This window comes from Sciurus vulgaris (genome assembly GCF_902686455.1).
Source record: "Sciurus vulgaris genome assembly, chromosome: 12".
NCBI classification, from domain to species: Eukaryota; Metazoa; Chordata; class Mammalia; order Rodentia; family Sciuridae; genus Sciurus; species Sciurus vulgaris.
This window is the reverse complement of record NC_136473.1, coordinates 102,366,025-102,389,631: the sequence shown is the minus strand read 5'-3', so window position 1 is coordinate 102,389,631 and position 23,607 is coordinate 102,366,025. Positions and strand designations below refer to the sequence as shown.

At 41.0% G+C, this 23,607-nt stretch overlaps 1 protein-coding gene across 8 annotated transcripts in view; it reads right to left on the bottom strand.

Annotated features, from left to right (window-relative positions):
- Window positions 1-7,795: 7,795 nt before the first annotated feature.
- The window catches only part of ABL2 (ABL proto-oncogene 2, non-receptor tyrosine kinase), a 99,689-nt gene continuing 83,877 nt past the window's right edge, over window positions 7,796-23,607 (bottom strand). For 4 of the 8 annotated variants that reach the window (XM_079105917.1, XM_079105919.1, XM_079105920.1 and 1 more), the window contains 9 exons: window positions 22,135-22,407; window positions 20,998-21,082; window positions 19,594-19,771; window positions 18,849-19,033; window positions 17,468-17,620; window positions 16,636-16,725; window positions 12,666-12,839; window positions 11,931-12,164; window positions 7,796-11,621 (listed from right to left, as the gene is read on the bottom strand). In XM_079105917.1, the coding sequence (XP_078962043.1) occupies window positions 10,432-11,621; window positions 11,931-12,164; window positions 12,666-12,839; window positions 16,636-16,725; window positions 17,468-17,620; window positions 18,849-19,033; window positions 19,594-19,771; window positions 20,998-21,082; window positions 22,135-22,407 (2,562 nt within the window). In that variant the 3' untranslated portion in view covers window positions 7,796-10,431. Of the gene's footprint in view, window positions 12,165-12,665; window positions 12,840-16,635; window positions 16,726-17,467; window positions 17,621-18,848; window positions 19,034-19,593; window positions 19,772-20,997; window positions 21,083-22,134; window positions 22,408-23,607 lie in introns of all 8 variants that reach the window. The other 4 variants (XM_079105913.1, XM_079105915.1, XM_079105914.1 and 1 more) reach the window with 1 other exon arrangement.

The window sequence follows — 23,607 nt, the reverse complement described above, 5'->3', positions numbered from 1 at the left end:
ATTTCAGTGAGCCAGAAGAAAGAATTTTACATGTTTCACTGTAAAAAATGATATTTGAGGAGACAGGTGTGTTTAATTATATTTAAACATTCCATAATGTACACATGTATCAAAACAGTACATAGTATGCAATAGATATGTACAATTTTATGTATCAGTTAAACACTTAAAATTTAATAATAAAAGAATATACTTTCACAGGTATGGTGGCACATGCTTATAAACCCAGCTACTTGGGAGGCAGGAGCAAGAGGATCTTAAGTTTGAAGGCAGCCTGGGCAACCTGGTGACATTCTGTCAAAATAAAATTTTTAAAAGGGCTGGGCACAGTAGTGTGTGCCTGTAATTCCAGTGACTGAGGAGGCTGAGTCAGGAGGATCACAAGTTGGAGGCCAGCCTCAGCAAATTTAGTGAGGCCCTCAGCAACTTAATGAGAACCTGACTCAAACAAATAAATAAAAAGGCCTGGGGATGTAGCTCAGAGGGGAAGTGCCCCTGGTTCAATCCCCAGCACACAGATGTACATACAACTGGGTATGGTGGATCATGGCTGTTGGGAGGCTGAGGGAGGAGGACTGAAAGTTCAGGGCCAGTCTGCAGCCTAGACAATTTAGCAAGACCCTGTCTCAAAATAAAGAATGAATATTCGAAGCTGGGGTTGTGGCTCGGAGGTAGAGCACTTGCCTAGCACGTGAGAGGCACTGGGTCTGATCCTCAGCACCACATAAAAATAAACAAAATAAAAGTTGTCCACCTACAACTAAAAAAGATTTTTTTAACGAGTATATAGTGCACTGGAAGCGAGCCCCTGGGTTCAATTCCCAGCACCACAAAAAGAAAAGGGCTGTGGATACCCCTCGGTGCTCGCTAGCACGTGCGAGACCCCAGGTTCCATCGCCGGTACTGCGAAGATACTACTGATAATTTTTTTAAAATGTGTTTAAATGCACTCTCAAGAGGACTGCTTTAAATACACTGTACTGTATAATATTCAAATGTTCCTATGTTTTTTGGGAATGCTGAAAAACATTCACATACACATGAACATACACACACGTATCAATTTACAACAGACCTCGGTAGGATTCGGCGACCCCACTCCCGGGCACATTCCCCAAGGAAATCAGCCAGCCTGTTGAGAGAGCCACACTCTTTCCTGCTGCACTATTCACAGCAGCCGGGAGATGGACTCGAACTAGGGTTACAATCAATGGCTGAAAGGATCGAGGAAATATGGTAGAAAACAATGGAAAAATCTTCAGGTGTAAAAAAGAATGACACCATTTTTTTCTTTCTTTTTATTTTTTTGGTGTCAGGGGCATTTACCCACTACGCCACTTCCCCAGCCCTTTTGCTTTTTGAGACAGGGTTTTAGTAAGTTGCTTAGAGCACTGCTCAGTTACTGAGGCTGGCCTTGAACTTGCAATTCTCCTGTCTCAGCCTCCCAAGTGGCTGGGATCAAAGGCCTGTGCCACTGTGCCCAGCAACGCTGTCATTTGTACAACACAAATAAACCTGAGGACATTATGTTAATTGAAGTCAGTCAGACGCAAGACAGACACTGCATGATCCCACTTTGGAATGTAAAGCAGCTGACCTCATAGAGAATAGAAAAGGGGTTACCAGGGGCTGGGGAGGGGAGAGAGTGAGACGTCGGTCAGTGGTTACTGCTACAAAGGTACAGGTAACAGAGGAAAAACGAAGCCAGGTGTTCTGTTGCACCATCTAGTGACCACGGTTAGCAACACTCAACGGACGTTCCCAAACAAGATCTCAATACTCCCGCCCTAACAAATGCATGAGGTCATGGGTATTCTAAACACCCTGATTTTATGATCTTGCATGCGTTGAAACATTGCAGCATACCCCATAAATATGCTCAATTACCTGTCAATTAAAAATAAACACTAAAAAAATAAAAAGGGGCTGGGGCTGGAGCTCGGTGGGAGAGCGCTTGCCTCGCACATGTGAGGCACTGGGTTCGATTCTTAGCACCACATGAAATTAAACAGATACTATGTCCAAACAACTAAAAAACAAAACAAACAACAACAAAACAATAAAAAGAGCCGAGTGCAGTGGTGCACATCTGTAATCCCAGTGACTCAGGAGGCCGAGGCAGGAGGATTGTACGTTCAAGGACAGCCTGGGTAATTTAATGAGACCCTGTCCCAAAATTAAATAAATAAATAAATAAAAATGGCTGGGAATGTAGCTCAGTAGTAAAGCACCCCTGAGTTTAAAAAAAAAAAAAAAAAAAAGGATCCCTTATGTGGATCTGTATGTATCCTATTAATGTTACTTCGGCTCAAAATATTTTTAGTACTTGAGATTGTCCTCAGAATGGACTCTGAGAGAATCAGGTTTGCTTTTATAGTCCTCTCACATGGAAGAGCCACACCACCTGCCTTGCATACACCAGTGTGGGCCCAGGCCTTAGGTACCAAAGGATGAGATTCACCCCCTCAGAGCGCACCCAAGGGATGCCTGCTAAAATCAGCTTCTTCACCTTAAAGCAGCTTCTTTATCTTAAAGATATTTATTTTATGTAAAGAGAAATTCTGCTTAGATTTCCTGTTGATTAAAATCATGGGAGAAACACTCTGAGTTCAAGCTTTGTCAATAAAATATTGCAACCTTTATTTAAAACAAAACACAACAACTTGCAAATCTTGTGAGACGACAGGCAGAGCAGTCCCTTTCAAGGGCATCATTTATTTACATCAAGTTTAACACTGTTAGCAGTTCACAGTCAGACAACAGAGTGAGAGAATTAAATTAGAAAAACAAAACAACCGAAAATATATTACAATAACAATAAAAAACAAATACCTGACAACACTGGTAGTGTGACCCATGATTGACATGTTTTCAGTTAGATCCCACCTTGTCTCACTGTGCACTGTGTCCCCGTAGCAACACACAGCGCGGAGGCTCCAGACCTCCCCCTCTGTGCACCACACCCCTGCAGACCATAACCTTTGGTATAAACATTGAACACTTTTAAAATCCGAATTAGCATGTTTCAAAGTTCTGTCAACCACTATGAAATGTTCAAACTTATTTTACCAAGCAAGCACAAAACTTGGGTTTCTCTGCTGATAGTCATTACAGAATCAGAATGCAAAGGACGACAAGTACGGGGTCTGTAAGGGACGGGCCTGCGTCTGCCCAGCAGCTCGGCTAGCCTGTCTGTGGCCCCATCCAGGCCAGGGCCTCTGTGCACCATAAAGCAGGGAGATTCACTCCCCTTTCATGCACACCCTGCTTCTTAGTGAGTGGGCGGAACGGGACGTGCACTTACAGATACAAACGTGTACCTACTGCGCAGATCTGAGAGGGGAGGGCTTTCAAGCGCAGGCCCTAGAGAACAAAATGGGAAGTACCCCACTGTTCTACTTCTGAACATTAATCTCCCTGAAAGACAGACAGCCTCGAGATCTCAGAAAATTCTCATAATGGAGTCCAAGCGGCCACAGTGAAGACTGGCTGTCAAAAAGGAAGCAAGCTGGTTTACGTAGCCCCCATCTATTGGGGCAGCTCTCTCTCTCTCTTGGCATCCTCACCACTCACAGTGACAAGTGGTGTGGTGCTTATAAAGGACAGAGCAGTACCTGGAACTTACTACCAATGACCCTAAAGCACTGCAGCATCCTCCGATTAATTTCTAATCAAGAATAACTTTATTTGGCTTATCTATTTTTACTGCATAATAATTGCTTAAAATTAGGTACCCATATGTGGAAAAAAATGATCAAGCACAAGTCTCCTTCTCCAACCAAATTTTATGACACCTAAACATGATTTAAACCTCTTATTCTGAGGCTCAGAAGCAAATCTCAGTTCCAACCAATGTAGGGAAACTCCTACATTTCCTTTTATAGAGCTTGCTAGCATTTGACAGCTTGCCTCTACCATGTCCTAAAGGGTTAAGGAGTATGTTCAGAGACCTCAAGCTGTGTGTGCACAGCCCAGCAGCTTGGAGTGACAGACACGATGCTGAAATTACTCTTACAAGGATTAAAAAAGAATCTCCCGAAACAAACAGTTCAGAATCACAATTCTGCCCTAAATGTGGTCTGGTCTGAGGACAAGACTGTGCTGAGTCTTTCAACTTAAAGGAAGTAGTGTTTCCCGTCTGGTCTGCAGGTTTGAAGGTCCACTCGTCATGCCATCCGTCAACTGTCCCAGTTCACAGGGCTTTGCTACTGTGTTCAGTGTGTTTAGTAATGGGGGTGAAAAGACTTTTTTTTCTAGGAGAGGTAAACGATTTCAAATCTGTAGCTGTACACAGGAGGAAAGAAGTGCATGCATCTGGAGGGAAGGCAGGGCCCAGGAAGCGCTCCCTTCCCTCAGCTCACTCAGCAGGATCTGCCCATTCAGTGCTGGATGTGAGGAAAAGGCCTCCAGTGATGAGTCTCACTGCCTGAGGCTTTGAGCCCCACTGAAGGCCATTTCTACCAGACCTAGTTCAATCATCATGATAACCCAGCAGACAAATCTCTTCTACTGCAAGAATCATAAACCCATCTTTGAAGGCACAGATCTCCATGGATGACCTCTGCCTCTCCAAGTCAGTTTAGAATCAAGATAACCTGCTGGAGGCCTCCTTACCCAGGGAGAAGCACTGGATCTTCTTTTACCCCAATTACAAGGGTAGAGCTTCCTAATTTCCTGGCCTATGGATTTAGGATCATGAGTCAGAAACGAAGGAAACACCATCTTGCATACACTCAGGACAGAGCACACATCTTGGGTGGGTGGCATGGAAAGCAGCAGCCCCAGAGCAGAAGCCCATCTGTTCAGACAAGAAACTGCACAAAAGGCAAGCTAGAGCTGTCAGCTGGGAAATCCTCTGCAGCCACAGGCAGCCCAGTCCACAGCCCTGAAACCTGGAGAGTAGGGATGGCAGTGAAGTTGTGGTCACAGGACAGTAACAGTAACCATTTCTCCAGGCACTACTGACAGGCACCAACCCTGAATAAACTAGCTTTGCAAAGTCTGGAAGCTGGAAAACTGGAACTCTATACGAAAGATGTAGATATCCTGACTGTTGAGAGCAAAAGTTTTAGAACCAACCAGACCCGGCCTCTTGGGTGGGGGCGGCGCTGCCAACAGCTTTCCCAGGCTGACACTGGAATGGACAGGTGCCCTTGGAGCTGCCTTTCTCTAGTTCTCTCGCCGGCCCACAAACTGAACCAGGCATTTTCAAAGCTGGGCTACTGGCTTGACAGAAGCTAAGAAATAAGGACTGGGGAGTCTATCATACATGAAAGGAAACTTAAACCCAGGGACCCACCTACTTAAAAAGGACTGGTTGTAAAAGATGTTTGAGACACAAAGATGGATCCCAGATCCAGGTGGAACAGGTGAATGCAAGCAAAAATGGAAAGGGGCGGAGGGGTCAGAATGAAGCACAGCTGTAAACCAAAGGAGCCACCACTGCAATCTACTCTGTGGTATTTGATAATCTAACAGGTAAATGAAGTGCACCTACTTTTCTTGGGATAAAAACCAAGACAGATGATAAATGTCAATGCCACTTACAACTTGTAAGAAATTGTAGGAAAGTAATAACACAATACACCTGGATCTACGGCCATCCAGCCCCATCCATCCTTCCACCACAAAACCACACAGGACATAGGTTAAAAAGATACTGTCAACACCAACAGGTAACGAGTCTGTTCCGCCACTAGGATACCTATGGCAGGGCAGGTCGTGGACAAATGTTCAAGAGTAAGAGGTCTCATTCTTCTTGAGCCAAGGTCCCTGGAAGAGCTTCTGTATTCTGAAGCCAAGTACACTTCATTACTTTTTAAAGATCAGAATTAAACCAAAGAGTTGGTCCCTAGTTTACCTGAAGTTGTTCAGTTCTGAACTACAACTTTAACAAAACATGTACTATACCTGCACATATTCATGAAGCAGTTTCATATTTATAAATGTGATAAATTACAGAGGTGATTCTTCATATAGCTGCAGTTTCAGGTCCCCCATAGGTAAAGCCTTTAGGTCAATCAGCACTAGTGAAATGTTTTCTCTTCTACACAGACATTCATAATACAACTTTATAGTTATATTACATTTGATACTTTCTCAAAGTGCTTTCATATACATTATCTCAGTCATTAAAATGATACTGAATGATAAAGTTGTTTAAGAAAAAGGAATGTAGGACTAGTTTTAAAAAACCCTTTAAATTGATATTCCTTTACTACAAAGTGCAGACTGCTGTTGGTGAGGTCAGTCCAAAAGAATGACCCCAAATAATCTTGTCAATATGGAGTTCTACTGACGCCTGTTCTGCTAGTGTTGCCATTTCTCAACATTCCAGCCCCTCAAGGTCAGAGTGTGCTAGGAGTCTGTGCTTTGGGAAGTGTGCAGCACCACGCACACTGATTGTCTATCCAAGTCACTTTTTTTGCACTGTCTCACAAGGCAGCAGGGATGGCAAAAAGTCCACAACCGTAAGTCAGAAGACCTGAATTTAGCCTTGGTCCTGTCACTGCCTGTTGAGATAATGCTCAAGTAACCTAACCATCCTCCCCTCTAATTTCCTCATCTATGAAGAAAAGGATATCGACAGTTTTCAGACAGTGCTGGGATCTCAGATACCTGGCGAGGTTCTTTGAAAACACACTGGCTGAGATTTCACCCCATGGGGAATTCTGATCTGGAATGGGGCTAATTCATCAGTTTTTCTTTTTAAAAAAATCCCTAAGGGATTCTGTTGTACATTCCTGGATTAGGTATTGATAATAATAGCAGTTAACAGTTATGGAGTGCCATTGTGTGCTAGGCATTTGAGCTATCTTATAAACATTACCTCATTTTAATCCTTACAACAACCCTGAGGTAGTTACTATTATTATCCCTGTTTTACAAGGAGGAAACTAAGGATCAGCAAAGTTAAACGACTTGTCTTCTCAACTGGTTTTAGAGTACAAACTCTAAACCATTATCTATACTGTATCTTTTAAACTCAAAAGCTCTGTAACTTTAGTTAAATAAATATGGGCTGTGTCTTAGCATAGGCAGCATGTTTTATGAACTAAGAGCTGCTTTACTAGCCAACTTTCAATTGAACTGTAAGAAAATTTCTAATTTAAACATTAAAATGCACCTGGAAAAGGATGTCGACTTTAATGACCTCTATGTACAAAGTCATCTAGAAAAACATTCTCGCATAACAGAGCCCACAGCTTGGTATCACGTTCAATTCACTGTAAGAACATGTATAAAACACATCTTTTAGGAAAGGCCTTTTTTCTTTTGGCCCTGGGGATTTAATCCAGGGATACTTTACCACTGAGCTACATCCCCAGCCCTTTTCATTTTTGATTTTGAGACAGGGTGCAAGATGCTCAGGGCCTCACTAAGTTGCTGAGGCTGGCCTTAAACTTATAACCCTCATGTCTCGGCCTCTCAAGTAGCTGGATTACAGGTGTGCACTGCAGCACCCAGCAGGGTCAAACTTTTTAAGGCTGAATCTCTGAAAATCATGAAAGGAGTCTATAAGAAAATCTGTACATGTTAACTTTACAAAAAGTCTTTTAAGAGAAAATTCTATGTAAAACACAATTGATGTATTCAACGAAAAACACTGCATTTTAAGGTAGAAAATTTAAACTCAAATCATATACCTGTATATAAAAGGAAACATGCTGTGGTGACCCAAAGGTATGCATATATAGAGGGCCACTTTAGAAACTTGTCAACACAATGTACAAGGGTCTTTTCTCTTACTATCTGCTTTTAGACTAGATAAATTACACTTTTAGTATCTAGAAGCAGTTGTCTCTGCTTTGGATTCAAATCTTTTAATTCATAAAGTTTTGATTTTTTTTTCTTTTTCTTTTTTAAACTGGTCTTTTACAAGGAGAAAAAGAAAAAACTTAAATTGTACTTTTATAGCAAGTTGACAGTGCCTCTTTAACCTGAACCCTGAGCCCTCATCCCCTGAAGTCACACAATTCAAGCATCATGTGGACGGGGTGTGCTACAATAGTTAATGCTACTTGTGACAGTGTTGAGAAAAATCAGTTCAATTCATGAATTTACTGAGCACCCACTGTAAGCAAGACAGAACTAGGTGCTGCCCTGAGTAAGATGCAGCCCCCACATACCACCCTAATGTCATTTTTCAGTGAGAAAACCAGGGAGCTGAAATACCTCAGTAGTGTTTCTCCAAGGCTTATTTTCGGAACTCTTAAGAGTTCCGAAAAAAAAAAAAAAAAAAAATCCCCTGAAAACAATTATAATCCCTTAACTTGCATTCCATAATGGCAGGGATAAACTTAATAAGCAGCATAACAATATTCTAAATTTCAGCTTTCTGTTTCCCACTTTTAAGAGGTTAACTACTAAAATAAGTTCAAGTTTATGGTATTTGATAAGGGGGAGCAGTAAGGAGAAAAGGTGGCTTTCAATCCAAGTTCTCTTCCAACTACTAAGAGGACCCCTAGTTGCTTTTGTAACAGTTACTGGTAACATACTGACAGGGACCACTCAACTCCTGCCAGGATGCCTGGCACCATCCCCTCCCTTCCAATCCTTTTCTTAACCTGAGCCTCCTTTGGAGCAGCAGTGATAGAATCAGCTTCTTTTCTTCCTAATGAAAACTTTCTTCCTTGATGAATGATGCCAAACTTCGATCAAGTTTCCCCCTTAACATTCTAGCCTAATTAACATAAGCTCAGCAGTTCTAAATTTCATTAGCATCTGCTACTCTGCAAAGAAAAAAATGAAAAACAATTCAACATAACAGTGCACTAAAGAGCTTTCCAGAGAGCCTATCGAAGGGTTAGCTATACACTTATTTGTAAAACACCCTTGAGAACATGCAATATTACCGTCATTTAAAAGATTAAGAGATGGGGCTGAGGCTTGACAGTGGATCGATGACAGAGCCAGGAAGAATTCTTATCTTCCTATGCTAATATTACTCTGGGAGAAGAAAATAGAAATATTTTGTACTGTGTTCTCTTTGGGGAGTGTACATGTGGGGTGTTCATAAAGCTTTTTAAAAAATGAAGCAGTAACTGGAAGTAGACCTGATATCAAGAATATTAATACTATTTAACCCATTAGATTCAGTTCTATGCCATCCTAGTTAGTGTTCATAATTATAACTGAGCAGAGAAGGGAAAAGCCTATTTTTCAAGGACAAAATATATTTAAGGATAAGTCATTAGGTTTCCAGGTTCTAACTGGTACTCCCTGAAAAGGACCTGCTCCTTCAATTATGTACTCTTAAAATAGAGATGAACCGACAAAATAAATAAAGAATATTCCCAACATGAACTACACAAACAAGCACAATGATGGGGTGGGGGCAGACATGTGTGAGGAGAGAAGCATGTGAGAATAATGGGGTCATTCAAGTCGAGAGAGAGAGAGGGGGCGGGGGAGGGAAAGAGACACACACACACACAGACAGACAGACATTACAACGGAGCCAGCTTCTCCCTCTCAGTCACAGGCCTGGCTGTACAGCTTCAAGAAAGGACCATCTCCTTGGTATTTCAGCTGGTGGCTGGTGAAGAAATTTGCAGTCTGTGGCCAGTCTGTCAAAATGTGGGGGCACTATGTTAGACAAGGTTTCCCTTGTGAGAACCTGCAGTGACCACTACTTTCAAATCAATGTTAGTTAATGCCCTGAATGCTGCCAGAAGTAAAGGAAGATAGCCTGCCCTGCAAGGGACAGGGGAAAACCACCAAGGAGGTCCCCTACACCTACAGTTCACCAACAAGAAGGTCGGTCCCGGTCCATTAAGAAATAATATATGAGACTGGGGGATGTTTCTGATAATCAAGGAAAATTTCAGGAGGAGGTTTTAACTTCCCAGACTAAACTTCCCAGCATTCTCTACTTCCTGCAAACAAAGGCAAACAAAGACAGGAGTGGACAGACAGGGCCACATTTCCCAGTTTTGTACTCGAGCGATCTGATCTGCAGTTCTTACTACAGCAGCAAGGACCTGTGGAAGCAAAGCTAGCAGCTGCTTCCAACAGCCTAGAACAAACCTTCTCCTGGTACCTTCCAGCTTTCCTTTCTTGTCCCATCCAGTTTGTTAGGTGAATTGGAGCAGAGCCACCCTTCGTACCTACCAGTGGCCCAGTCCACACCTTGCATGGTTCCAGGCAGGGATGGGCGGCACATTCCCTGACTTCCTGTACAGTTTTCAACCTTGTGCATCACTGCCTTGCCCTCACCTAATTTACCTCTCCTGTATTTACGTGGTTTGCGTTTTTTATTTCTGAGATGAACCTGTAAACGTGAGAGCTCAGGGATCTGAGGTACTTCACATAAACACACTCAAGTATCAGTCTTTCATTTTTTGAAAACAAAAAAAGACACAGGAAAACATGTCCCTTTCCCTCTCCCTCCAGAAATGTGTATGCAAACTCCCACTGGGCTAACAGTGGCTACCTCTGCACCACATCGCTGATTTCCTGTACACACGACAATAAGTTATTAAGGACAGGGTTTGCCCCGGGCACACCAGCAGCTCCAGCAGCGGCTGAGGACACCTGCAACTCCTGCAGGCTGAGTTCCAGTTTGCTCACAGCCTCTCGGAAGGCAAATTTGTTGCGAGTCTGAGGGATGCAGTCCACGTAGCCTGAGCAGAAGTCGAGCAGCTGGTGTCCAGTGTCCACCAGCTGGCTGTTGGGCACAGGTTCCGTGATTGCACTGGACAGTAGGTCGGCACATTCCAGCAGGGCCTCTTTGCTGATTTTGTCTGCTGAGATTTTCTCAGCTGCTTGTTTGGTTTTTCTCAGAGCCACCTTAGTACCTGCTGTGCCATTGGCCATCTTGGCTGGCGAGATGGAAGATGTGGGCAGAGGCACTTGGGGTGGAGGCATCACTGGCCTCCCGGCTTTCCCGCTGATGGGCACTGCCCCCGGAGCTGCCTTTTTCCCTCCTTCCTGTGTTTCTGACGTGGCCTGTCCTGCAGGCAGGGCAGTCGGCTCCTCTGCAGGGTCTGAGCACAGGGACGGATGCTGCAGTAGTCTCATCACTGGTGGTGGGGGTGGGGCACACTTTGGTTTTACCCGTCGGGGTCGGTCCTTGTCTCCAGAGGATGTGACCTGATGCTCGGATAAGAGCTTGAATTTATTCCCCTGAGAGTCTGTGCCAATGAGCTGCACGTCAGCTGGAGTGTGTTTCAGCGTGGGCGAGATGAGGACTGGCACTTTGTGGTTGTGAGTGGTTGGAAGGACAGCTGCCGCCTTGGCTGGGGAAGACCAGCCTGGCTGCTCTCCATCCTCTGGGACTCCAGCTGTCCCAAGTCGTGCCCCACCATTCCTCTCTTTGCCCTTGGGCGCAGCTGCCACTCCAGCCACCCCCACCCCTGGAGAGTCCTTCTCTGTAATGGCCGCATCCCCAGAAGGGGCTCTCAGAGGAAGAGCTGTGGCTCCTCTGGGCAACAGTTTGGCTTTTGGTCTCTCCCTGGCTGCAGCAGCACCTTCCTCTGATTTTTTTGGAAGCGTGTCATTGGCCCTGTCCACATTCTCTTCTGGCTGAGAAGAGGTGGACACTGTCCTTTCCAGCTGGAGTTTAGACCTCTGGCAGTTCCTGGGAAGGGTCATTGCCATCCTATCCTGCTCTGGAAGCCCTGAGGACATGGAAGACGTAGAGTTGGACCTTGGAAAAGGCTTGGAAGTGTCATCACTGGCTGTAGGTTTACCTGCTCGTAAGCCCAGTGTCTTTTTGATTAAGCGAGGTGTAAAGAAGCCTGTGATGCCAGACCACCCGCCCCCAGCAGCGCCACTGCCCCCACCCCCACCACCGTCGTCATTACAGAGGTTCCTCTGTGCAAAGCTCCCCCCATAGCACTTGGGTGGCACCAGGTTCGTCTCTTGCTGGGCAGGAGTGAAAGAGAACCCGTCAGCATGCTGTAGAGAAGCAACAGGTGAGAAGTTACCAGTGAGTTCGTATTTCTTGTGGGGCTGGTTCTCCATTTCTCGGAAGGAGCTGCTGCGTTTGGGGGGTGTGGGAGCACTTCTCTTTTTCATGAAGGAACTGAAGAAGCCTCCCTTTCTGTCCCTGGTGAAGCACGTCTCTTTGGCATCTTCCAAGAGGCTGCTGGGTGACTTGTCTCTCTGCTTTCGTGGCAGTGCTGGGGACCCGCTGGAGGCCTGTACACTTCTAATGAACCCTGATGAGAAATGGACAATTGATATAATGTTAAAGACGAGAAGAGAACACATTAGAGGAACTAAGGCTGAATTATAAAATTCTGCCAGCATCAGTAAAATGTCAGGTGTTGGGGTACTTAGAGGAAATCGTACATTATCATTTCACGGCAAGTGATGTTCCAAATGTGATGTGGGTGTAAATGGTGGAAATGACCTGATGGTTCTTACCTCACTATTCATCCTGGCTCTAAAAACAAAGGTCCCTGGCATCACCTATCAGGCTTAAGGAAGACGGTTCCACCAGGACTGTAAGGATGTGAACTATGTAGGAGCCGGGGCTTAGGAAATGGAGCCTGTGGCAGAGCTGTATGTTGGACAGACAGATCAAAACTACTAGCAGGAGCAATGCAGAGTGAGGACTAGAGGTAAAACAGCCATACTGTCTTTGGAGAAGATGGGCATGAAAGGGCACAAAAGCATCACACTCCATGCTTCTTTAAACAAGGCCTAGGGACCCTCACCTGGTGCTGAACTGGAAGCAGGATTTTCTGTGGCATCTTGTGCTCCTTCAATATTCTCCTTGTTCTCCACCTGTTTTTTCAGTGTCCGAGTCTTGGAAGGAAGTATAGGTAATCGGGGCAGATATGGAACAACAGATGAAGAGGAAGCAGCTCTCCCAAGTTCCTCGGCTACCTCTGTGAAGAAGACAAGAGGCCTGATAAAAAGAACAATTGTATGACAGAGAAAAGGAGTTTTTCTTTTCAGAAAAACATACAACTGATGGGAAGCTGAGGCAGGAGGATCGTGAGTTCAAAGCCAGACTCGGCAACTTTGCGAGGCCCTAAGCAAATTAGTAAGACCCTGTCTCAAAATAAAATATAAAAAGGGCTGGAATTGTGGCTCAGTGGTAGAGCACTTGCTGAGCACGTGTGAGGCACTTCGTTTGATTCTCAGAACCATTTATAAACAAATAAATAAAATAAACGTTCACTGACAACTAAAAAAAAAAAAAAAAAAAGTTTTTTTTTTTTTTTTTAAAAAGGGCTAGGGACGTGGCTCAGTGATTAAGCGCCTTTGGGTTCAATCCCTGGTACCAAAAAAAGAAAAAGAAAAACATACAACTGGGGAAGAAATGAAGAGTAGACTGCTAAAGTATATAAATGCACCTGGTGCAGTGGTGTAGGCTTATAGTTCCAGCTACTTGGGAAGCTGAGGCTGGAGGATGGATTAAGCTCAGGAATTCAAGACCAGCCTGGGCAACATCGCAAGACACCATAACTAACCAAACTGATTCAGAGTGTATACTCCTGTCTTGGTTCTTTTACTCAACATTATGCCTGTGGATTTACATGCTGTTGCACATGGGAGGGGTTCTTTCTCATTGTTGTCTAATATTCTGGTGTGTGAATATGTCAATATTTTTTTAGGTGTTGATAGGTCTTTATTTTATTCATTTGTTTTTATGTGGTGCTAAGGATTGAACCCAGTACCTCACTGGCACTGTGCTAGGCAAAAGCTCTACCACTGAGCCAAACCCCAGCCCCGTTTGGTCTCATCTTAATGGATATTTAGGTTGTTTCCAGTTTCTAGCTAATAAAAAATATGCTGCTAGGAACATCTGCTACATGTCTTTTGGTTCATAATTCTATGCATGTCTGCCTGACATAAACCTAGAAGTATTGTCAGGTCACAGAGTACATGTACATTCAGGTTTACTGGGTTCTGATAAACTGTCCCCAAATTTACGCTCCCACTAGCAGGATATAAATGTTCTAGCTACTCTGCATTCTTGCCAAAATGGAATGTTACCAGGTTTTGTGGTGTTATTTTAATATCAGCCATTCTGGCAAGCATGTTGTAGTATCTCGTGGTGGCCTAATTTGTCCTTTTCTGGTGATAAGGGATAGTTTTATATGATTATTGGTCATTTGGAAATTTTCACTAACTAAGTGCCTGTTCAGAGGTTGAGAAAAGTGAACAAAAGTCTGCAGAAATTTTGGATTTTAGGTTATACCTTGCACTAAAAAGGATGAGTAGATACATTGTATTTCATGCAAATGAAGCAAATTAGCCTCTTGAAAAAATGTTCACTCCATTAGTAAGCCCTGGCTAATTTAAAACTTGGCCATGGATTCTGTGGCTTTTTCAGAGGTAAACACACACTTTGCTATTCATTCCTAAACAAAAATGAAGTAAATGAATTGTGAATGCTTGTAATTATTTTACAACTTTTTTGGTAATTATTTTAGAATTTCTCACAATAGGGTACATGGCTATATCCTGCAGCTGCAGTCAGACAAACTTTTCTGATCATGAGCTCTGAAGACAGGACCTCAAGGACACGGACAACTATGTCCCATGCAACTTGGAGGATTCTAAGAGTGAGATCAGAGCACAAGTACAAGTAAAGAGAAACTGGGAGCAGTGGGCGTGCAGGGAAAGGGGATGGAAGAAGTCATTAAGCTAGGGAGTCTGTAGTCAAGAACCCTAAGATTAGCACCATCTCTGCTTTGCCACGGCTTGCTTACGAGCCACAAGATCTTCCTTTTATCGCTTAAGGAGTGTGAGTTGTGTTTCTTTCACTCACATCTTAATAAATTTATGTCCCTAATTTAGCTCTGTATCTCCAGACTAGTATAACACCTGCCCCAGACTAAATGATCAATAAAATGTGAGTTGAAAAATGTCAAAATTTAAAAAAAAAATTCTGAGGTAAAATTAGCTCTGAAAATTGGTAAGCACATCTAAAGGGATACATTTTCAAGAGAATCAGAAATATTAAACTAAGGATTTAAGAGAAGTTTGAAGCTGACACAAAAGTACCAAAGAAGTGATCCCTGCTCTTTGACTTCTAGTATTGACTGCATAGGAAATAAACACATAGAGGAAGGACGAGTGCTGTGACTGTCAAGTGCATTTAGGCCCCAAAGACCAGCTGTGCCTCCTAAACCAAATACCAAAGGGCAAGGATGAAAATATTTTCATTAACGTTGGTGGAATACTTCTCTTACCTGATGTGATAAATTACTAAGGGAAGCAAAAATCAACTTGCCTGATTTCTTCTTCTAATACAGAACTTGAACTTTAGTACTTGACCATTCTATTGTGAAGGAAAGTAAAATCTGAAAATACATACCAATTCCAGCATGATACTACAGTGTCTAATAGGCAAGAGAAACTAAGAATTCTATATTTTTAGCTATGAATAGGCCTGCTCTCCTTATAAAAACTGTTTATTGTTTGATTTTGAACATAATTTTAGAGGCATTATATACAAAAGTAAAAAATTGCCTGTATGTTTGTTTGTTTGTTTGTTTTGGTACCAGGGTTGAACCCAGGGCACTTAACCACTAAGCCACATCGCCAGCGCTTTTTATTTTTTATTTTGAGACAAGGCCTCATTAAATTGCTTGAGGCTCCACTAAGTTGCCCAGGCTGGCCTCAAACTTGAAAATCTCATGCCTCAGCTTCCTGAGTGGCTGGGATTACAGGTATACGTCACCACTCCCTTGTTTTTAAAATAAAGAGTACTTTATCTCTGTTGATAGCTTAATTTATTTCTTTTAAACCCCTTTCCATATCAACAGATTTAAGAATATAATTTATTCAATTACATGGTTATAATTAACAGTATACTAGATGTTTAAGTTGTTCTTAAATTTTTCAATATTGTAAATTATGCTCTGATACAATATCCTTGTAGCTAAATCCCGTTAATACTCTTATTTTCTTACGATATATTTCCAGAAGATGAAATGATTGAATATTGCTTTTATGACTTAGTTCTGTCTTGGTTAAGTGTGGTTCAAAGAGTTTGGATATTTCATACTTACTTTTTCTTCTTCCCTTTATCATAAATGTTGATACATAAAGAGCTCTCAAATTTATTTTTTTTTATGAAGGGACTAATTTCTAATTAAAATGTAATTTCAATATTAAATAAATGAGATGGAGAAACAAGGCAATTGAAAGTGAACAAAATAGCAGTTACACAAAATAGTTAAAAGTTAACTAAGTATCTCTTTTTAAAAAAAAATATTTTTAGTTGTACATGGGACACAATACCTTAATTTATTTATTTTTATGTGGTGCTGGATCAAACCCAGTGCCTCATACATACATGCTAGGCAAGTGCTCCACCATTAAGCTACAACCCCAGCCCTAACTAAGTATCTTGATATAATTGTCAACTGTTAAGTGTGGATCACTTTTTTTTTTTTTTTTTTTTTGATACTGGGACCAGTTCCAAAAAATCCAGGGGTGCTTTACTGCTGACCCTTCTTATTTTTTTACTTTGAGACAGGTTCTCACTAAATTGCTGAGGCTGGCCTTGAACTTGGATCCTCCAGTCTCATTCTCCCAAGTCATTAGGATTATAGGCAAGCAAGTGCCACTGTGCCCAGCAGGAGCTAAACACTTTTGGAATGTAATTACCACCTACCTCTCCAAGCCCAGAACTAGCCATCAACACTAAATCCACCAGATTCTTACCTTCAGAAATGCTAGAGTCATGGAACATGGTTTCAAAAGCTTGATGTGTTTCAGCAAAAGAGGGCCTGTCAGCAGGGCTCCATTTCCAGCCTGTATGACAGAAGAGAATATTAAAAGTTCTTTGCCAGAATTACATATCCAATGGCATACCAGATAATGAGGTCATGCATCATGATGTGGGTTTAATTAGTTACAACATATTTGCTATGGTAGGGATGTAGCCACCTCTCAGTTCTAGATCCAGATGTATAAGAATCTGCTTAGTAAGGCTGGTCATTCTGTTTGCTAAATAGTTCCCATTCTCTCTACTGTAAGAATGAGAAGGGGTATAAAAATTGTTTAGAAAATCGCACATTTTCTTCCAGCAGAAAAATCAAGTATGTAAAACTTGTCCTTAAACTGAGTCTGACTTTGTGAAGAACCAAGTACATATATATTCAGAAATTTAACAGGGAGGGTATAAGAAAGGAGAAGTTTAAAGTTCATGTTTGCCAGGGCTCAATGAGAAAATAATATAGACTTGTATTTGAACACAACTGTAATTTAATCTACTACTCCAACACTCCCCTACAAACCCAATTCTTATGATCTTATTAAATATATACATTTTTGAGAAATTGGGTCAATATTTAGATGCGGACAACTATTCTTAGGATTCCCATAAGACTCACTGGTAGAGCCTATACTCTTCCAGCTAACTGATAAACAGTAAACTTCTTAAATGTCATGAAGCTAGATTCAATCTAACAATACTGAGAGAGGAATGTTTCCAATTTTGTTAACCATCTCAATTTGTTGGCATTTCAAAATTAAAATATGCACAAATACTCACATGCCCTCATAAGTTCATAAACTTTAGGAGGGCATCCCTCAGGTTGTTCCATTCGATATCCTTTCTCCAGCAGATCATAGACCTGAGACAGGTCAATACCTGGATATGGTGACATTCCATATGTAGCGATTTCCCACAACAGCACTCCAAACGCTGTGCAGGAAAAAGGGGGGGGGGGGGGGAACACAAAACTTAGTGTTTTCTCTACTTATTATTTATTTTCTATCATTAGGTAACTTCTCTTTAAAATCATGGTTCACAGCTGGGCGCGGTGATGCACACCTGTAATCCCAGTGACCTAGGAGGCTGAGGCAGGATGACTCTAAGTTTGAGGCCAGTTGCAGCAACTTAGGGAGACACTGTCTCAAAACAAAAATTAAAAAGGGACCGGGGATGTAGTTCAGTGGTAAACTGCTAGTACCAAAAAAAGTGGTAAATTCCCGGTACCAAAAAAAAAATTGATTCACAATCATACAGTAACAGTAATATATCCTTTTGCCAATTTTTATAGCATTATTTATTTGTCTAAGGTATCTGCCACAGGAATGCTGCAAAAAAAAAAAAAAATCTCTCAAGATAGTTTTCTCTAAAATTCACAATTTTTATTTAGGTTTTCCCTTTTCTATAATGAGGCATAATAAACTAAAACCACATAAAAAGTCTGTGACACAAACTATTCTTAGAATAGTCTTTGATCTATTTAAAGAATTTCATGATTTTTAAAGTTGGCTAATATTAGAAAAGTAATGAAAAATAGATTCACTTAAAATCAGATAAAATTCAGTTAAAAAAAAAGTATTTGCTTAATTATGTTGCAATTTGGTTATCTTTGACTTTGAGCTTTCTAGAAAGAAGTGACTTAGAATACTATGACTATTTCTGCGTACAATCACATTTCCAGACTTGCTCAGTCTGCCAGCTAGAATCTACCAAGTCCTTCTGTTCTCAGGGTACTAGAAACAAGATATGTTAGAAGGACAAATACTATATGTTACCTTGTCATGCCTTCTTTGAAAACAGTGTTCTGTGTCACATGCTCTGGAAACGAACAATAAAACCTATGTGAAAAGCAGGGAGCTTTACAAAGAAGGGGTCTTTAGCACTCCAATGCAATGAGTTCTAGACTGTGACCTCTTTGAAGGTCTAGACCTCTGGGGTCTTGGTATGTTACCCAGGCTATTCTTGAACTCCTGGTCTCAAATGATCTTTATGCCTCTGCCTCCTCCTAGTGGGGAGTACAGACATGAGATACCAGGCCCAGGTGCAGTGCCCTTTTTTGATAGGTTTATTGTGAACATCGCATAAAAGAGAAACTCAAAAGAATGAAAGGCATTTATAAAGAAAATAAAATGACATGCAGGAAAATCTCTTCCAACCTTACCCCAGACATCTGATTTAATTGAGAAAGTATTGTAGGCAAGACTCTCTGGCGCTGTCCATTTAATAGGAAATTTGGCTCCAGCATGAGCAGTATAGGTATCCCCAGTCATCAGCCTACTTAAGCCAAAGTCTGCCACTTTTACCACATGGTTTTCTCCCACTAGGCAATTTCGTGCTGCAAGATCTCTGTGGGAAAGAGAATTCTAATGTGATTGTATTCGTATGGTGAGAAAAATGGTCATGAATGTTCTAGTCTTAGTTCTTTGTACTGACAATTTTATGTCAGTAAAATTTTATGATAATCACTAACCCGGTTGAAGCCACTACACTAGTACCACATACAGAATAGTCATCAAGAGGCAGTTATGTGATGCCAGGATAAAGCAGGTTTTACAAAATGGGTTTATAAGTATTAGGATAGGTTTCCGGGTAAATAAGAGTTGCCTACCAGGCTTTAAAACACTTCCGTGAGGCAGAAGTTATTTTTTAAAATTCAGCCGCTAGATGGAGCAAAAGGACCTTGGATACAGTGCTGGGAAAATAGGAATTGCTACATTTTGAGAATAACAAAGATCTCTCATGAGTACTTTTAATCAAAGTACAATAAGTTTACAAGTTAGAAATTATATTTAGCAGGCCCTGTGATAGAGAAAATTACTTTCTTTAATCATCTGAAAATTTTGGGGAAGGTTTTCTTCCCTTCATCTTCATGTCAAGCAAGATGGCAATAATGAGGTTTCACACACCTATGGATGAAATTCTTCTTCTCTAAATACTCCATTGCAGAAGAGATCTGAGTGGCCATGTAAAGTAGTACAACTGCAGTCACCTCTTCTCGGTTGCATTCTCTGAGATAATCAAGCAGATTTCCATATGGCATGTATTCAGTCACAATATAAAATGGTGGTTCCAAAGTACACACACCTGATAGACAAAGACAGAGGTTGTTTTATTAGTATATATTCCAATAATCCAAGTTGCTCTGGGCAAGAATGTTTCAAAAATTCTTAGTCTAGTTTGGCTCATTTTTACCACATTCTGTGAAATTAACATAGCAAAAACTAAGAAGTTGGTTGATAAGGAAGTCCTTGCTTCCATTATATTATTCTCTGGAAACTCGTTTGCCTTAAAATGAGTTTTAAGTAAAAGGGGTACTTGGGTTAATTCCACAAGGGCTAAGACGACAAAAATTTCTAGAGTTCTGTACATGCCCATGATTCCCCTACTCAATGACATGCTAACAATGCTTATCTTAAAGTAATAATGATTTTTTTTTTTTTTTTTTTTTTTTTTTTTGCGGTACTGGGGATCGAACTCAGGGCCTTGTGCTTGCGAGGCAAGCACTCTACCAGCTGAGCTATCTCCCCAGCCCAAAGTAATAATGATTTGTAAAAAGATTTTAATTATTTCCATGGTCAAGAATTTTCACATAGCAGATTTCTCATAAAGAGCCAAAAGAAATAATTTCCTTTGAGAGAGTTTCATTCTATTTGAACATCCAAAGATGCTGGCCCAACTTTATAAAGAGAAAATAAGGGTTTAGTCAAAAGTTTCTTTGTGACATGAATGAATAAAGTCAATCTATTACGGTACAGCATTTCCTGCTTGGGTAAAGTGATGAGTGTGGTAACAATTTTCTAATCTGCTTCTTTTTTATTGTGAAAGTTTACTTATTTTGTGAAAATACTGTGGTAAGTTTTTGACTTGGTATCATTTTGAATGCTTCTGAATTCTGAATCAAGGGCAATCATCTTAAGCTTGGAAGTACCTATATGGAAATAAACCCAGGCCACTGTTTGTTTTTTTGTCTTATTTTTGGCAAGGCTGGGTATGTGATGCAGGGCCTCACAGGTACAATGCAATCACTCTACCTCTAAGCTACATCCCCAGCCCCCCTGCCCTGCCCTGTTTTTGTTTGTTTGTTTGTTTGCTTGTTTTGTTTCGTTTTTTGGTGCTAGAGGTTGTACCTAGGGCCTCATGCACGGTAGGCAAGTACTCTTCCTCTGAGCTACATCCTCAGTACATGGTAACCATTTACTGAAATGGATTCTCATTTGAAGTTTTATCATGAGGATTTCAAAGAATAAAGAAGATGATAAGGGGTTGGGGGCAAGCATCTTTATGAGAATCTATGGTTTGGGCTTACTCACCTAAGAGTTGCACCAGATTAGGATGCTTGATTTCCTTCATCACTGCAGCTTCTTTTAGGAATTCTTCAACCTCCATGGTATCTTCCTGGAAAAGAGGGAAGGTAAGAAAGAAAAAAAGGAAAGAGCTAAACCCCTATTTTAATAATTTGAATCAACTCACAATCCTACAACTTCAGTTTTAAAAGTAAAAGAAAGTGTCTCTTGAATATTTTAGCATATCACTTTTAAGATATTTTATTATAACCAAAAAAATTTTTATTACAACTTAATATGTTCTACAGAATTTCTTGGATTTATCCAATATTAGAAACTGGAGTAAAAATTAGGAGGATAAGCAAAATGCAACAGCATATCCTCCAATCAACTGAAACACAAGAGACTTAGATTGGAAATTTTTTACTTCTTTAGATACCTTGGCGTTTGAATAAAGAGACAAGAGCAGTTACTATTTACCTGTTTATCTTCCTAATTAAATCACACACTTCTTAAAGAGCGATGCATATTTGTAAGGCCTCACAAATTCTGTCTTATACTCAAAATATGCTTAACAGAACTGATGACTACTCATTGCTGGAAAGTAGCCCCTATGACTGATTTACCAGAGATTCTGAGACAAGATTAGTAAATTGCATGAGTGACAACCCTGTAATCTGATCCTGGAATGCTTAAAGGAGAGAGAGAAGTATCAGGAAAAAAAGATTTCTGTGAATTTAAGAACAAGAAAAAGCTATATAATTGCATGGAGATGGGAGGAGCAAGAGGCAGGGAGATAAAGGACAGAATAAGAAAGAACCATGATTCATAGACAAGGCATGAATTCTGTCCAGCAGAGGTCGTTGACAGGAAGCAAAACAGCTTGTTTTGTTTTTTTAACTTATAATTTGCTTTTCAACTCCCACCAAGATCTACATCAACATTCTAGAGACAAACCTTTCCCACACATGGGTTTCACTGCAGTGAATCATCTGCCCTGCGTTGTCAGCAATGGCACTAGGGTTAATCATCACAATTTGCTGATGTGTTTGGCACCAGGGGGTGGAAAGTGTTATACAGTTAAAGAAGAGCACACTGGTATTTCCCAATGATTTAGCACATACACAAAAAGATGCCTGAAAACTGTAATTCTCAGCTACCCACCTTCAATGTTTTCACAGCAACTGTAAGGCTATATTTCTTCCAGACACCAACGTAAACCTCTCCATACTGACCGCCCCCAAGTTTGTGCTTCATGGTAATATCTGTTCGTTCCATTTCCCATTTGTCATGGATGGGGGACACCCCGTAAACTGTTGGCTTATTACACTTGGGTGCTGGGTAGTGTAATGTTGTCACTAGCCCATCAGCCACTGTGGAATGATGGTGAACAAGCTCTGCCAAAGTGCTAAAGCGGCTCTCAGCAGTCACATACACCTGGTGATGAAAGGAGAAAAGGCAAACTTGAAGGAGATGAGGAGTTTCAAAGAAGCTTGAAAATATGAAGATGGGAATATATCTTAATTGAGTTAAATAAAGAGTTAAATGCTGATGGCGAGGGGCAACAAAAGAACTTCAGTTTAATGTTTAAAATCACGCCCTATTCTTAAATTAACTCAGTCTGGAAGGGAAAACTTCCAACATGTCTCTTGGATCATCAAGTTCACTGGTCTTCAAATAGTTTCTAGGCAATAATGTTAAAGAACCCAAATATATAAAGTAGGTAAAAGGAGAGATGTTGTGATTAAAGTAGACAAGCAGGGGTTGGTCTCCTGTGAATGTTAATGAAATATTACCCCAAAATCTTAGAACATAAGTTGACAACTAGTGATTTAGATTGGAGGGGGTTGAGGATGGCATTATGATTATTTTTTATTATAATTTTTAATTATAACACATAGGGTTTTTTGTTTTGTTTTTTGGTACTGGAGATTGAACCTGGGGTACTTTACCACTGAGCTACATCCCCAGTCCTTTATTTTTTATTTTGAGACAGAATCTCACTAAATTGCTTAGGGCCTTGCTAACTGCTGAGGCTGGCCTTGAACTTGAGATCCTCCTGCCTCAGCCTCCTAAGCCACTGGGAATACAGGCTACAATGTGCTTTCTTTCCTTTTCTTTTTTTCTTTCTTTCTTTTTTTTTTTTTTTTTACAATGTGCTTTCTTGAATGTCTAGGCTGTTAAAGAAGAGAAAGAGAAGGTGTGTGCACGAGAAAGCACGTGTGCATGCTACAGCTGGGTTCAGTTATAGACAAAACAGTTGTCAGTTGTTTATTTGGGATAAGCGATACGAAGTGTAAAGTAACACAGTCTTTGGCTTTATCTACCATGGGAGCTTATTTTTTAAAAAGAAACTTTTGCTTGATTACATACAGAAAACTATATAAAAAACAGAGAATTGATGCTTTTTATAAAATAAACTCACTCATGTAAATATCAACCACACCAAGAACTTTAACATTGTGAGCACCCCAAACCCTCCCCCCAGCTACTTACTCTCCTGCAAAGGCAACCACTAGTTGATTCACACATTTCAGGTTACTTTTGCCTGAACAACATACAAAGGAACTCATATAGTATGTCTGGTGTCTGCTTCCTTCCAGTCAGTGTTTTTATTGTAATATTCACATACCATGA